Source organism: Calliopsis andreniformis, chromosome 6, assembly GCF_051401765.1.
Source record: "Calliopsis andreniformis isolate RMS-2024a chromosome 6, iyCalAndr_principal, whole genome shotgun sequence".
Classification (NCBI taxonomy): Eukaryota; Metazoa; Arthropoda; class Insecta; order Hymenoptera; family Andrenidae; genus Calliopsis; species Calliopsis andreniformis.
This window is the reverse complement of record NC_135067.1, coordinates 16,635,088-16,648,764: the sequence shown is the minus strand read 5'-3', so window position 1 is coordinate 16,648,764 and position 13,677 is coordinate 16,635,088. Positions and strand designations below refer to the sequence as shown.

The window sequence follows — 13,677 nt, the reverse complement described above, 5'->3', positions numbered from 1 at the left end:
TCTATCTTTGTAATAATCAATAATGGTATCAAATTCATCCATACTGTAATTTTCAACACAGATAGGAAGAAAGGGATCTAAATGTTCAAATCCTTTTTTACCCAGTAAAAATACCTTGGATATTCAGATTCTCTTTTATGCTATAAACAGAAATAATTGTTAAACATGTCTTGCACATAATTTTATGTTTGCAACACTACACGAACGCATGTGATATTATAAAAATATACATCAATTTGATTATATAAGAATTATATAGATATAAACAAAGAAATACACGTGGACAAAAGTCACGTGGACATCTGTCAAATTTCGCATTTCATTCAAAAATGGAGCCGGTAAAGTTTACAGGAAAATATGCTATTAATTCTTATAAAATAATAATTTCAAGCTCGCGGTATAGTTATTCTTTTAAAAATAGACAAGTATTGTAGTAGAGGAGCATCCACAGACTAGATATATTCATAAAAAGAAATATAAATGAAATTGTTGCATCGATAGCGCCATTTTGCTTGTAACTACGCATGACAGTGACAGATGCACGAAATATTGGCTATAAAAGCATAGTAACGTGATCAACAAAGCATACAGAAGTCAGAATTTAACGAGAAAAGTTGTGTGTTTTGGGAAATAATAATTCAGATAATTTTGTGTAAGTGTACTTTATAAAAGTATAAGCTAATAATTTCTGAGTCTTGTACATTAAAACAAACGTATTAACTATTTATATAGTTCAATATGTATGGATGTAAACTCTACTTACTAAACAGTGATTCAACTGTAAAAGAAATCCGAATGTTTGAAGTTAATGATTTATATTTACCACACATGACTTTTACTCAACTTCGTGAAAAAGTGTTATTTTACTTCCCTGAACTTACTAATCAGGACTTCACTATTTCGTGGAAAGGTAAGCTTTTTGCAAAAATTAAAAATATAATGTTGTATTCCAAGTTGTTGTTATCTTATTTTCTGTAAGCATATTAAGAAGAAATATAATTTTACAGATGATGAGGGTGATACTATCCGAATAGCAACAGATGCAGAGTTTGACATTGCTTTTCGAACCATGAGTAGAAATTATAAACTATATATAAAAATGCAATCACAAAAACAAGAGCTACCAACTCCTAAGGGACAGAAAGTATATCATCCAAATATTATTTGCGATAGTTGTGATGGTGACATATTAGGATTTCGATACAAATGTATTCAATGTGAAGATTATGATTTATGTTCAAATTGTGAAACATTAGGCTTACATTCAGAGCATTGCATGATCCGTATGCCACAGCCGTTGCAGTGGTCCTCCTTTCATTGTAAACGCCTACTTTATCATATGAAGTTTTTTAGAAAGAGTGGTATAGATTTGGCTAAGGAAGCTATTCTAGATGAATGTCAGAAGAAAGGAAAAAGGTGCCACGAACAGTCCAAAAAGAATATTAATTGCTCTACATTAACAGAAGCTCTTGGACCAAGATTATTTAATATTCCTAGTGAGACAATAGTAAACCCAATGTCATCTAATGAAGCCAGTAGATGTACAGATGAATCTAAAGAAGAGGATAATAAAGATGCTAAAAGTAATTGTGAAGGTCCTAAAACCACTGTAAAAAATGTGGAAGAATTGCTAAACAAATTTGGCATAGAAATAGACCTTTCCTTTATTCCTGATATCTTAGATCAGATTAATAAGCCTGCGCAAGAGAAGGCAACTGAAGAAAGCGTATCAAAAGATGAAAATACTACTGAAAAAGTCCCAGAGGAAGAGAAAAAATCAAACAAACCAGATGATAAATCGAAAGATGAAAATACTACTAAAAAAGTCTCAAAGGAAGAGAAAAAATCAAGCAAACCAGATGATAAACCATCTATGTCTGATTCTAAATCAGTTATATATCAGAATACACCTGCTGAAAAAACTTCATCAACAGATGAATGGACAATACTAGACAGAAACGAAGCTACTGATATTAGTCAAGCATCCTCAGTATCATCCAGCTTGAATGAAATTCCTGAAAAGCAGGAGCCATCAGCACCAAACGAAATTCCTCCGGAACCAACACTTTATCCTCAATTGCCAAAAGAAGAAAAGATATATCATACAAATCCGAAAATACATAACGCCGTCTTGGCTATGGTAGAGATGGGATTTTTAAATAAAGACGAATTATTAGCTTATTTATTACAATCATGGTAATATTGACAAAGTTTTAAAATTACTTCAGTATAGACCTGAATAAATTTTAATATTTGACGCAATCTTCATTTATGTGTACCATAGTAGTTTGGGTGTAGTTAACTTCCAATGTAATTAAGCATAATTTGTCTTTACATTATTACAATTATATCTTTTAGAAATATATGCACTATCAGTTAATATACATCATACTAACAAATATTTAACATTCCTTTTGATGTAATGTAACAATGATCAAATTAATAAAATACTTAAAAGCGTATTCTTAATTTTTTATTATTTCTTAGTAAGTTAAGACATTAAATAAAAATGAATAAGAAATTAAATACAATTTTTTTAAATAAATATTTTTACTTGTAAAGAATCTATAATGGTTTACAATATTTCCAAAGATCTAACGGATTCTTATTAGATAACAATTCTAATTCTCTTTGACCTGCAGGGGTAATAGTTCTAATCCATTTTCTATCTTTGTAATAATCAATAATGGTATCAAATTCATCCACACTGTAATTTTCAACACAGATAGGAAGAAAGGGATCTAAATATTCAAATCCTTTTTTACCCAGTAAATACCTTGGATATTCAGATTCTCTTTTATGCTATAAACAGAAATAATTGTTAAACATGCCTTGCATATAATTTTATTATATTCTGTTGTCTGTTACATACCTTAGTTGCTTTTGTATCTACTGTTAATAATGCAGCACCATTACACCAATCATAGTTTACAGCGTTTAAAAGTGTTGTGGTCAATGATATCCTTTCAGCTGGTACATGTACTTTGTTATCATCACGTATACCTGTATAATCAGCGAGAAGAGCATTGAAACCATCTATAACAACTAGCGTTCTGCACCTTCCTGCAGTACTAGCTGCTTTAAGTTCATTCACTAATGCATCAAATACTCCACATGCAAATTTTATTCGGTTTATTCCAAATTCAATAAGGTTAGAAAGTGATTCTCCAGATTTTGTACTTTCTCTTTGACTCCACGTGTAATCTTTAGAAACTGTCAACTACAAAATAATTCCCTTAATTGTATCCAATAATAAAACTAATTTTATTTCTAACTTACATTGAGTTCTGCTATCAATGACCTATTTAAATGTAAAAAATATTGTAATAATTTTGCTGCATGAAATGGTAAATCAATTTTTTCTGGCATGAATATAGAATCTGCAGTGTCCCGTGGAAATCGAAACCAATTACATACTAAAAATATAAAAAATATATCATAGATATTTCTTGTTGTAACCATACTTTTTTATATTTCTCTTACCCCATGGTAAATGCAATGTAATAAATTTTTTTGTAAGTCCATAGTGAAGTAAATGTAATAAAGTTGTTGTTTTTCCTACTCCTCCTATACCATCTAATTATGATTATTGTAATGAAAATATAGTTATCTATAATTAAACTAGTTTCATTACTAGTACATTAAACTAGATTTAAATCTGTCAAAAAAATAGAAAAGGATACATAAAACATATTTGTTTATAGACTTTGTATAATCTGTATGTTCTAAATATGATATTAATTCAACTGCAGGTTTCCTAATTAAAATACCAAATTCTGCAAAAGTTTTTATTTGAGTCTTCCACTCATTTGGTACTTCATCTATTAATAAGTTTTTAACATCCGATGGTACTGTGTATACTTTGTTTAAATGACCTATAACATGATTTGGAGGGTATGTTTCTAGAGTACGAAATGATTCTATTTCTGGAATTTCAACTTGTTTTGTAGCAACTGAGGTAACTGTACGTTGTCCATTTCTTACACATATTCGTCTAAGCAAAGTGTCTGAAATAATAAAAGATCGTTTTACGATAATTAAAAGATATAAATCGTATGTTTGCAACACTACACGAACGCATGTAATATTATAAAAAAATACATCAATTTGATTACATAAGAAATTATATAGATATAAATAAAGAAATACACGTACATGTATATAGAGACATCATGTTGTTTATAATATCATATATAACACAATTGTTAGTAAATAAATTGCTGCAGGATACACTTTACACCTATGTGGGTAGTACAGCCATATTTGTTACTATACATGCAGACTATGCATTGGACCATGCATTAAATTCCCTATAGTAAATATCTTCTATTTTTCAATATCTTATTTAATAAACTTAAATTATTTCATATGCGCTATTTTAATTAATCTTTCAACAATATTTATAATCAATATATTCATGAATAAGTATCTAACAATATTTTTTCAATAATTTCGCGAACGTTTCGCATTAAGAATCCGTGGCAACAAAACTATGCATTCATACGCATACATGTACACTGTCCATGCATGCACTGTCAGAAAATAATAATCTAGTAAGTTCTATGAAATCCGTGTTTGTGTAAGCAGCAAATGAAATAAAAATGAATTTAGAATTATTAGGTAAGTAAATGTAAAATGATTTATTTAAACGTGTAATGGAATAGAAATGATTATTTTAACATTTCCGATTTTTTATAGAATCATTTGGTCAAAATTATCCAGAGGTAAGACAAAATGCATTGTGTATTGTTATTTTTCAGTCTTAAAAATAATATAATTTTTATAATTAATAGGAATTTGATGGTACCTTAGACTGCATATCATTGGCAGTAACTTGTACATTTAATAAAAGAGGTACTTTGCTTGCTGTTGGATGTAACGATGGTAGAATTGTTATATGGGATTTCTTAACTCGAGGTGTTGCCAAAATCATTAGTGCACATGTACATCCTGTGTGTTCATTGAGGTAAATACTTTAGAATAAATTTATGATATTATTGTCAAATATATATTTTAATTATACATATATTACTGTTTCCTTTATTAAATAGCTGGTCTAGAAATGGACATAAATTATTAAGTGCATCTACAGACAACAATGTTTGCATATGGGATGTTTTATCTGGAGAATGTGATCAAAAATATAGGTTTCCTTCTCCTATATTAAAAGTACAATTCCATCCAAGAAACCTTAACAAATTTTTAGTGTGTCCAATGAGACATGCAGCAGTGATGGTTGACGTTGAGGGTACACATAGAGTTATGCCTCTTGATGATGATGTACGTTAAAATAAGTTCAGTGCAAGTACTTAAAACTGTTAATTTTTATTCCAAAGTCTTTTCATTTTAGAGTGATTTAAACATAGTGGCATCTTTTGACCGACGTGGGGATTATGTTTATACTGGAAATGCTCGTGGTAGAATTCTAGTTCTTGACGCAGAGAATTTAACTGTTAAGGCTTCCTATAAAATATCACAAGGCACTGCTAGTAATACAGCTGTAAAAAGTATCGAATTTGCTAGGAGAGGTTCCTGCTTTTTAGTAAATACATCAGACAGAGTAATACGTGTATATGACAGTACTGAAGTATTGGCCTGTGGGAAAGATGGTGAACCTGAGCCAATACAAAAGTTACAAGATCTTGTGAACAAGACTATGTGGAAAAAGTGTTGTTTCTCTGGAGATGGAGAGTATGTATGTGCTGGATCTGCAAGGCAACATGCTTTGTATGTATGGGAAAAAAGCATTGGAAATTTAGTAAAAATTTTACATGGAACTAAAGGAGAATTATTACTTGATGTTGTAGTAAGTAATCAAAGTTTTGTATTTATTGAGATTGAGTGATCTATAAAAAATTATATAAATGTTTATTTTGGTACAGTGGCATCCCGTAAGACCAATTATTGCCTCTATATCATCTGGTGTAGTTTCCATATGGGCACAAAATCAAGTAGAAAATTGGTCTGCATTTGCACCAGACTTTAAGGAATTAGATGAAAATGTTGAATATGAGGAGAGGGAGAGTGAATTTGACCTAAGTGATGAGGATAAATCTGTAGTTCAAGGTGAAGAAGCCCAAGATGAAGAAATAGAAGTAGATGTTGCATCAATTGATCGAGTTGCTGCTTTTTGTAGTTCTGATGAGGAGATGGAAGATATTGGTTCACTGCAATTTTTACCAATATCACCAGATGTAGAAGATTCAGAAGATAATCAAACAACTCCACATGAACCACCAATGAAAAAACATCGTTCTCATGACATTCATTTACAAGGTGCACCTGTAGATGGTAAGATTTTCTACATAGATTAATAGTTGATAATAATTCATTAGAACATTCAATTTATTATTAACATTTTTATTTTCAGAAACTCATCCATTATTGAATAAAGGAAAAGATAAGCCAGCTACTAAAAAGGGTAGACCACGATTGGAGCACAGAAAGGGAAAATAACTTAGAGCATATTGTTTGTATATTTTAGTGTTAATTGCGTATTTCATACTGTACAGAATATTTAAAAGTATTTCAAATATATTATCAATTGTGGTAATATCTTGCATTTATAAAATATATCATAAAATGTGTATATACGTCCTATGGAATGTATCGTACATATTATAATATGTATCATCTTGTATATTTTGATTTTGAAAATCTTTATTAAAATCTTTGAAAAATCCTGTATATGTTAAAGTAAATAAAAGATATCCCATAGTAACTCTTCAAATAAAATGTAACTAAATATATTAGTAACTTTTTTGATCAAATCAGTCAAATTTTCAATGCATGTTTCAGTAGACATTTAATGAATTTTTAATCTCATTAAATGTTATCATATTGTATGTCCCCCTGGAAATAATGTTGCCATTAACCACGAATTCATCGAAATGCTCTTAACCTGTGTTTCAGTACTAAATAATTTAAAAAGAAACCTAATAAACCGATAAATGCTTATCATATCTTATCTTGTGTAGCGATTTTTAATACGCAATATTAAAATTGTACAGTTCTTAAAAAAACTTCTTATTACAAGTGATCTGGCTTTTGTTTGCTATGTTGGTTTCGAGGTTACTGAAGCAAGTTGATGAGAGATGGTTCAATGTACAAAAAAGAACAACGACAAGTGTGCAAACTGTTAAAGATGTAGCCTTTAGAGGAGGCATTCTCATCATTAGTGGTATCTTCTTCATTTGGCTATCTGTGTTTGTTTACACAGCAATTTACTATGCCTATATGCCGAATATGTCATATGTCCGGCCAGTGAATTTGCAATTTAAGTAGGTTTCCCTTTCTATTTGTATGTTAATGAAATAAATAGAACATTACAGTATCATTACTTTTTTAAATTGTATCGTACTGTGTTATCAACACGATTTAATTGTACACACCTCCTTGCAGGTCATGCAATGAACGAAAAGGGATTTGTAGCTTTCCATCAGCTCATGTACAGTTAACAAACAAGCAGCAACTTCTAATGGTTGGACAACCATATAAAATAAATTTGCATTTAGAAATGCCAGAATCTCCAGCAAATAAAGAACTTGGTAATATAAACAATCTTGTATATTTAAAAGCAAATAAAAAAATGTGATTATTAATGTATAGTCTTTGAACAGGTATGTTTATGGTCTGTGCAAAATTACGTAGCAGAGATGGTTTTCTTGTGGACCATACATGCAGATCTACAATGTTACATTATCGCAGTACACTGTTGCATGCACTTACAACACTCACATTTTCACCTATGATGATATTTGGTGACACAGAAGAAAAACAAAATGTTGTGCTAGAATTATTTGGCAATTTTGAAGAAGACCAAAGTCATCCAGTTACAGATATTCACATAGTAATAGAATCACGGCATATTCAATTTTACTCTGCAAACATTGTAATAAATGCACACTTATCAGGTTTACGTTATCTAATGTTCCACTGGCCAATTTTGTCTGCTATTCTTGGAATTAGTACAATTTTGTTTTTCATAGCACTTGTGTTCACCCTTTCATTTCTCCACTTTACTACTTATGAAGATACAGGGGATGATGATTTCCATTATGAAGAAGAAAAGAAACCAGAACAGAAACAAGAATATAAGAAAGACTCTAATACGGAAGAGAAGACACAGTATAAAGCTACTCAAGATCGTAAGTTACTTTTTATTTTTTTATTTCAATTCATATAGCATTCTGCAGAATTATTATTCAAAGAATTTATTTTTTTAAAGAGCCGCCTGATTCATCATTCTCTGAAGATACATTTACATTATCAGATTTTGTTGAGTCTGAGGGAGAATCCCATTCTTCTCATATTGAACCAATAAAATGACTAATCCTACATTCCACAAAACATTTATTGATGCTAATTTTCAGAAAGAAGAAGTATAATAATAATAAACAGACTGTTTAGCGTAATACTCATGTTTTTACATGAAAACTAATACCTACATTATATAAATATTTATTTTTTTATATTTAGGTATTTAGCTAACTTTTTCAATTGTAATACTAGTAAAGTTAAAGAGTATTATTAATAAAGTAATTATAAATAAATATTGTATATTTTTTATTCTATACTTAAAATAAACTTAAAAACTGTGATGGTTTTTTTCTTGTATGGTGTACTAATTGACCAAATAATAATAACAATTAGAAAAAAGGAACCTTTCTTACCGTTTGTCGCGTCGAACTTTTCAGACGAATCATGCGCGCTACCAGCAATTCTTGTTGAAATTAATCATTACTTTGCACGTTTTAGTTTAATTAACCATTATTCACTATTGTTTAACACGAGATAAGTTCGTTACACCATGCACATACAGTGGTTGGTCTTCACTTTCTCATCGTAATAGGTATTAAGGGGAAGTACGCTTAGCGCTCAATGACGATATCCGGTTCCGGTATACCAAATTACAGCTTTCACGGAAAACTTGGTATGCGAGTTGTACGACGAAGCATACTATTTTAGCTACCACAAATCTGCCAGGTACAACGCTGCAATTTCTTCTCTCCTCGTTGAATTTGTAACAAACAAATACCGCAATCCAGTATAACGTATTTCTTGAAAGAATTACAAAGTAAACTATAGTCTCTTTACTCTTCAGTTTAATCTTACTGTCATAACCAAATATTCTGCATAGTGTTACCATATGTGTACGTATATGTATTTATGTACCAAAACTTTTATTATTATTTCCTACTACTAACAATGAATCTACTCTTGAAGCTTGACGCACTTGGTAAATCTCATTTTGTAGTGTTATGTATGAGTTACGCCATTCGTGTACACTTCCCAAGAAAGTTTCCAACATTTCTCCGAGGACTGTTATGAAGCGGAACCTTTATCATTTAAATAACTTCACGTAACGATTTGAACGAGGTAAGTGAAATTACGATAAAAATACGATGGATTTTTACTCGCAGACGATCGTGGTAATTGGATTAGCTTTATCCGAGGGTCCATTCGAAATGCATCAGAATAATTAGACCTCGCTTTGCTTTAGCGCTCTAAGTTCAAAAACTTTTTCCACCTCGTTTGCATGCTAAACGAGCTAGAAGAGTACTGGAATGTAAAATTCCACAGGACCGCCATCCTTTCCCACTTAAAACTCGTTCATTGTTATTAGAATAAACGTTTCTCCCAGGGTTACTTTTTTCTATCGACAACAAACCAGTAGAAACATCGGAATGTGGGGATTACAAATGGGGCCATGGTTTCGACCATTCAAACTGGTTTCCGCGTTCACTTAGTTTCCTATCCGATTTAAGAGATTCACCAAAATAAGCCTTAAGTGAATTCCGTTGCATTCGAAATTCGTTTTTTTTTCGCGGCCCGATAAACGGCGCCACCTGTCGACGTCGATCGAACTATGGCCGCTCTGGAAGGGACTTCGAATGTTGCCTTTCGCGCCTTCGTTGTCGTAATTACGCAATAATTCTCGCATTTTTGTTCGCGAACAACGTCAAAAGCAAGGAGTAGGCCCGTAGGCCTTTCAGCTTTATTACGCGTAAGTGGAAAATTGATCAGATTCTCGTTGGGAATGAAATGCTTTTGACATTTCGTTTTTAAGCGTCACGGAAACGTATTTAAGTATATGTTGGTTATGGAGCGAATGCCGGCACGTTGAAAAGGGAAAGAAGGAGCCTGCACGAAAGAAATCTCGTGCGCGTTAGCGTCGGACGGACAGAGGGACGAAAGGGTTGGGTGCATCTTGTGCATTCGTAGGCGCAACCCGTGTACACACGGTGCATAAATACTAGGGAACCGGTTTTCTGCGTTATCCAGGCTCCGCGCAACGTGGTGGGTTAAAAAGGGGAGCTCAAAGGAGAAGCACGAATTCGTGGGGTCGCCTTGTGTTTCTCTTGGCTCGTTACTCGAGATTCAGACAGGTGTGCGAGCTCTCTCTCTTCCCTTTTTCCCCGTCTCTCCATTACTCGGCCTCTGAATCTTCTTGAGGGTTCTCGATTTACTCTAAAGCCGACGTACTCGACGCGTTCTCGAGAACCCAAGTGAAATAGCACCAGTTCGACATGGTGGGGCAGGGGGCATGCAGAATGGGCAACGTGACCGACGAAATTGAAAATCCGATCGACTGATTTCACTTGTCTCGAACGAAATGGTCGATCAGGATACCTCGAACGGTAGGAAAGAAATACTGAACGTTACGAATGCTTTCTTGTCTTCAATGACTTAACGTGTAGTACTGTTTTATTGGAGTAAACATTACCTGCCAATTTTTTTTTGCTCATGCAATATTATGTATATTGTAAATTTACATAAGTAGAAGGAAATTGGATACGGCTGACTTATTTAGTCTGTTTAAATGTGCTTTGCAGAAGTAGTACAGGTGAATTTTCATGGCGTTCCAAATGAAACGAACGGAGAATGAGGCAATTTGAATATTGCAGGAATGCTTGAAAGAACTGCGATTTATCTCTGCCAGAATCGACGAACTTCAACGGCGTGCTTTTTTGTTATTCACGGGCTGGTATGTATAAAACCGATTTTGGCATGGCTCAATAAATAACGTGCAAAACTTCGATGAACATTTGATCTCGCATGCTTGACATACGTACATACGATTGAGAAAATGAGACACAGCTGTTGCATATTTTTCCAGGTGTTCCATTTTCCCACTCTTTTTTTCTTTTTTGGTTTCATCGCTTAATCGCGTACTGCTGATTTCATAAACATTTTCGCCATACATATGCATCGTCGATCCTTAATTCAATTTCTCAATGCCGAAAAACTGATTTAAATGCAAATTCGAATATTTGCACGGAGTACGGTGTATTTTTTCTTTACAAATGAACCGCCGCTGTCGGTCGAACTGCAGCAGCGTTTCCCCCGCGAAAATTTATCGTCGACGCGGAATGGAAAGATACAGAAACGCTTTTCGGAGCTTTTTCGATACCGTGTCGGTGTTTCTTTCAACGAAATGTGCAACGCTACGCCGATTACTGAGCCCGGCCATTTATACTTTTATCGATGTCCGGCAATTTATTGGAAATATAAAGCACGTACTCGAACCCCGCGATTCATTCAATAGCTGATGCGCGAGGAATTACGGATTGATTGCTTTTTTAATGTTTTCGACAGAGTAACGATACGTGATCCATGATTCTTTCAACCCTGGTGACCGTTAGTTTCCTAAGTTGTGTAATGCCATAAACATTAATGACTATGTTTAATGAGGTGTAGAGAGTGACATGAACTATAGGTACGAATTTCGTGTGTTGAAGTAAAGAAATAAGTTTTAATAAACGTGGCCCATGCTTTCGGAGGTAATGAGTTCTGTAATTGGAGAATTAATAGTTTTCAATGAGTTATTAGGTAGTACCTAGTTACTCTCGATCATATGTACCTATCTACCTATCTGTAAGTTCTACTTATCGATAGGAGTAACATAAATATTTACCAGTTTTAGTTCATTTTTAGCGATTATTATGCTTGAATACGAAACATCGAGATACTTCAATACAATTTATTTTTTGACCGATTAGAATCATTATTTACCTCATAAAAGTATCTCTTAAAGATGGTGATTCACTTTCGATGAATTAAGTACAATTTCGTGTCAGGCTTATTGACTTCTCCAAATGTGAAATTCTATAAATGATACGCAAAGCCCTGATTATCCGTATCGCTATTCAACTTTATCGCACGCGTTGATGTTTCCAATTAATAAATTCACGATACGTGCACCTCGAGATTACAAATTTTATAATTTGTTCAATTCGAGGCGACAGCAGATGCCATAAAGTGACCGATTTTCGGTAACTGGTGCATATATGTATCGCGAATAACGTAATCAAGTACAATTTACCTTTCAATATACTATGCATAATTTGGAATATAACACGTGAACCTATAATATAATAGCACATCCTCGTTAATATCAAACACTTCGTATCTGTGTGATAAAATATGCATTCATTTTTCCTCATTTTTGTATTCATTTATGCGAAACAGTCTTTTTCATGAATGAATCTTTTGTAAACAGCTACAATTCTATTTCAACCTTTTCTGTATTCAAAACAGAAATAATTTTCATTTTATGAACGTATGACATAACGCGCAATGGTAGATGTCCGAAATGCAACTGCACGGTTGACGGTAACCGAAACCCATAAATCTTAGCAAGTCAAGGCAGTTACAGCAGGTCCTTTAGCTAGAACTAGACGCTCGATAGAAAGATGTTCTCCAGTGTAGGTCGGTGATAATTCAATTTTGTTGTTGGTGCGTCGGGTGATTGTAGATTGTGGGACGTCCCACAAACGAGAGATATCCGAGCGTGGTCCGTTGCGAAATAGTAGAACAGCATTCTCGTAGTTAGTTCAGCCGCAAAAATCCCTCGGTGAGCTACGAATGGAGCAGAGCATCGCGCTTCGAAGAATCGTATTTATTCCTCATCGATTTTTCACCTCCTTTTTACTCTTTTTTACCTTTATTAACCCCGCTTTAACGAGGCTATTAAATCATAGCGCGCTGAAATATTTTGAGGTAGATACAATAATTAGCAGCCATTAATTCGACCGCTTCCGCCCCCGTGTTTTAATTGAGGCAAACGCGGCGAAAGTTATATCGGCGGAACGATGAGTGTCCGATTTCAGGAACGATAAACTTGCGCCGCGTGAAAACACCAGTGATAATTCACATTATCGTTTTTATGCGTGTTATAGGTAGGTATTCGACTTTGAACGATTACGCGATTGCGGCCGCCCAGCGAGCTATTCGTGCGAATCGATGCTATCATTCGGCTGTTTCACAATTTGCGAAAATTTTTCATCGCAGGGTAATTTGAAATCCCGTGGTAACTTGATCGACATTCGATACACGAGTCATTATCGTTTTTCGTTTATTTGATAACCGCCACTAGATTTTTAAACGTGCGAACAATCGAATTAGATTTTCTAACTCTTGCGTCAGTGGAGTATCCTTCAAAGCTTAGAATCCAAGAAATGAAGAACTGATTTTAAATTCATCCTCGAGAGCTGTTTGCGCGCCAGGTCTCAAGCGAAACGTCGCTTTCGAGTTGATTCATTAGATTCCGTAACGTCTTTAGCGACGCAGTCTCTCTAAGATAGTTACGCAAATTCGCGATACAAAGAAGTCCTCCAGTAGAAATGGGCCAGGAACTAACTAGGTTTACGCGGTCTGGTAATTTTAAGAAACTCA

The 13,677-nt window shown here is 33.6% G+C and overlaps 4 protein-coding genes across 6 annotated transcripts; 3 read left to right on the top strand and 1 right to left on the bottom strand.

Moving 5' to 3' along the window:
• Positions 1-118: 118 nt before the first annotated feature.
• Positions 119-2,462, top strand: LOC143180224 (uncharacterized). 2 transcript variants are annotated; one of them, XM_076379797.1, is made up of 3 exons: positions 119-652; positions 733-910; positions 1,008-2,462. In XM_076379797.1, the coding sequence occupies exons 2-3, from the start codon at positions 739-741 to the stop codon at positions 2,198-2,200; spliced, it is 1,365 nt and encodes a 454-aa protein (XP_076235912.1). In that variant the 5' UTR covers positions 119-652; positions 733-738; the 3' UTR covers positions 2,201-2,462. The 2 variants fall into 2 exon arrangements, with proteins under 2 accessions (XP_076235912.1, XP_076235911.1); XM_076379796.1 differs by having other exon boundaries at positions 119-910.
• Positions 2,461-4,258, bottom strand: Mrps29 (mitochondrial ribosomal protein S29). The gene is made up of 6 exons (XM_076379798.1): positions 4,156-4,258; positions 3,684-4,007; positions 3,484-3,576; positions 3,280-3,416; positions 2,873-3,220; positions 2,461-2,802 (listed from the first exon to the last, which is right to left on the bottom strand). The coding sequence occupies exons 1-6, from the start codon at positions 4,172-4,174 to the stop codon at positions 2,566-2,568; spliced, it is 1,158 nt and encodes a 385-aa protein (XP_076235913.1). The 5' UTR covers positions 4,175-4,258; the 3' UTR covers positions 2,461-2,565.
• A 14-nt stretch (positions 4,259-4,272) lies between these two features.
• On the top strand, positions 4,273-6,687 carry Rbbp5 (retinoblastoma binding protein 5). Of its 2 annotated transcripts, XR_013002098.1 has the most exons (8): positions 4,273-4,620; positions 4,699-4,724; positions 4,794-4,966; positions 5,052-5,280; positions 5,351-5,806; positions 5,883-6,066; positions 6,137-6,291; positions 6,371-6,687. XR_013002098.1 is itself a non-coding variant. In XM_076379792.1 (7 exons), the coding sequence occupies exons 1-7, from the start codon at positions 4,602-4,604 to the stop codon at positions 6,454-6,456; spliced, it is 1,398 nt and encodes a 465-aa protein (XP_076235907.1). In that variant the 5' UTR covers positions 4,458-4,601; the 3' UTR covers positions 6,457-6,687. The 2 variants fall into 2 exon arrangements, 1 of the variants encoding a protein (XP_076235907.1); XM_076379792.1 differs by having other exon boundaries at positions 4,458-4,620; positions 5,883-6,291.
• A 198-nt stretch (positions 6,688-6,885) lies between these two features.
• On the top strand, positions 6,886-8,526 carry Seipin (lipid droplet biogenesis associated protein seipin). The gene is made up of 4 exons (XM_076380388.1): positions 6,886-7,280; positions 7,402-7,547; positions 7,620-8,147; positions 8,228-8,526. The coding sequence occupies exons 1-4, from the start codon at positions 7,057-7,059 to the stop codon at positions 8,326-8,328; spliced, it is 999 nt and encodes a 332-aa protein (XP_076236503.1). The 5' UTR covers positions 6,886-7,056; the 3' UTR covers positions 8,329-8,526.
• Positions 8,527-13,677: the final 5,151 nt, after the last annotated feature.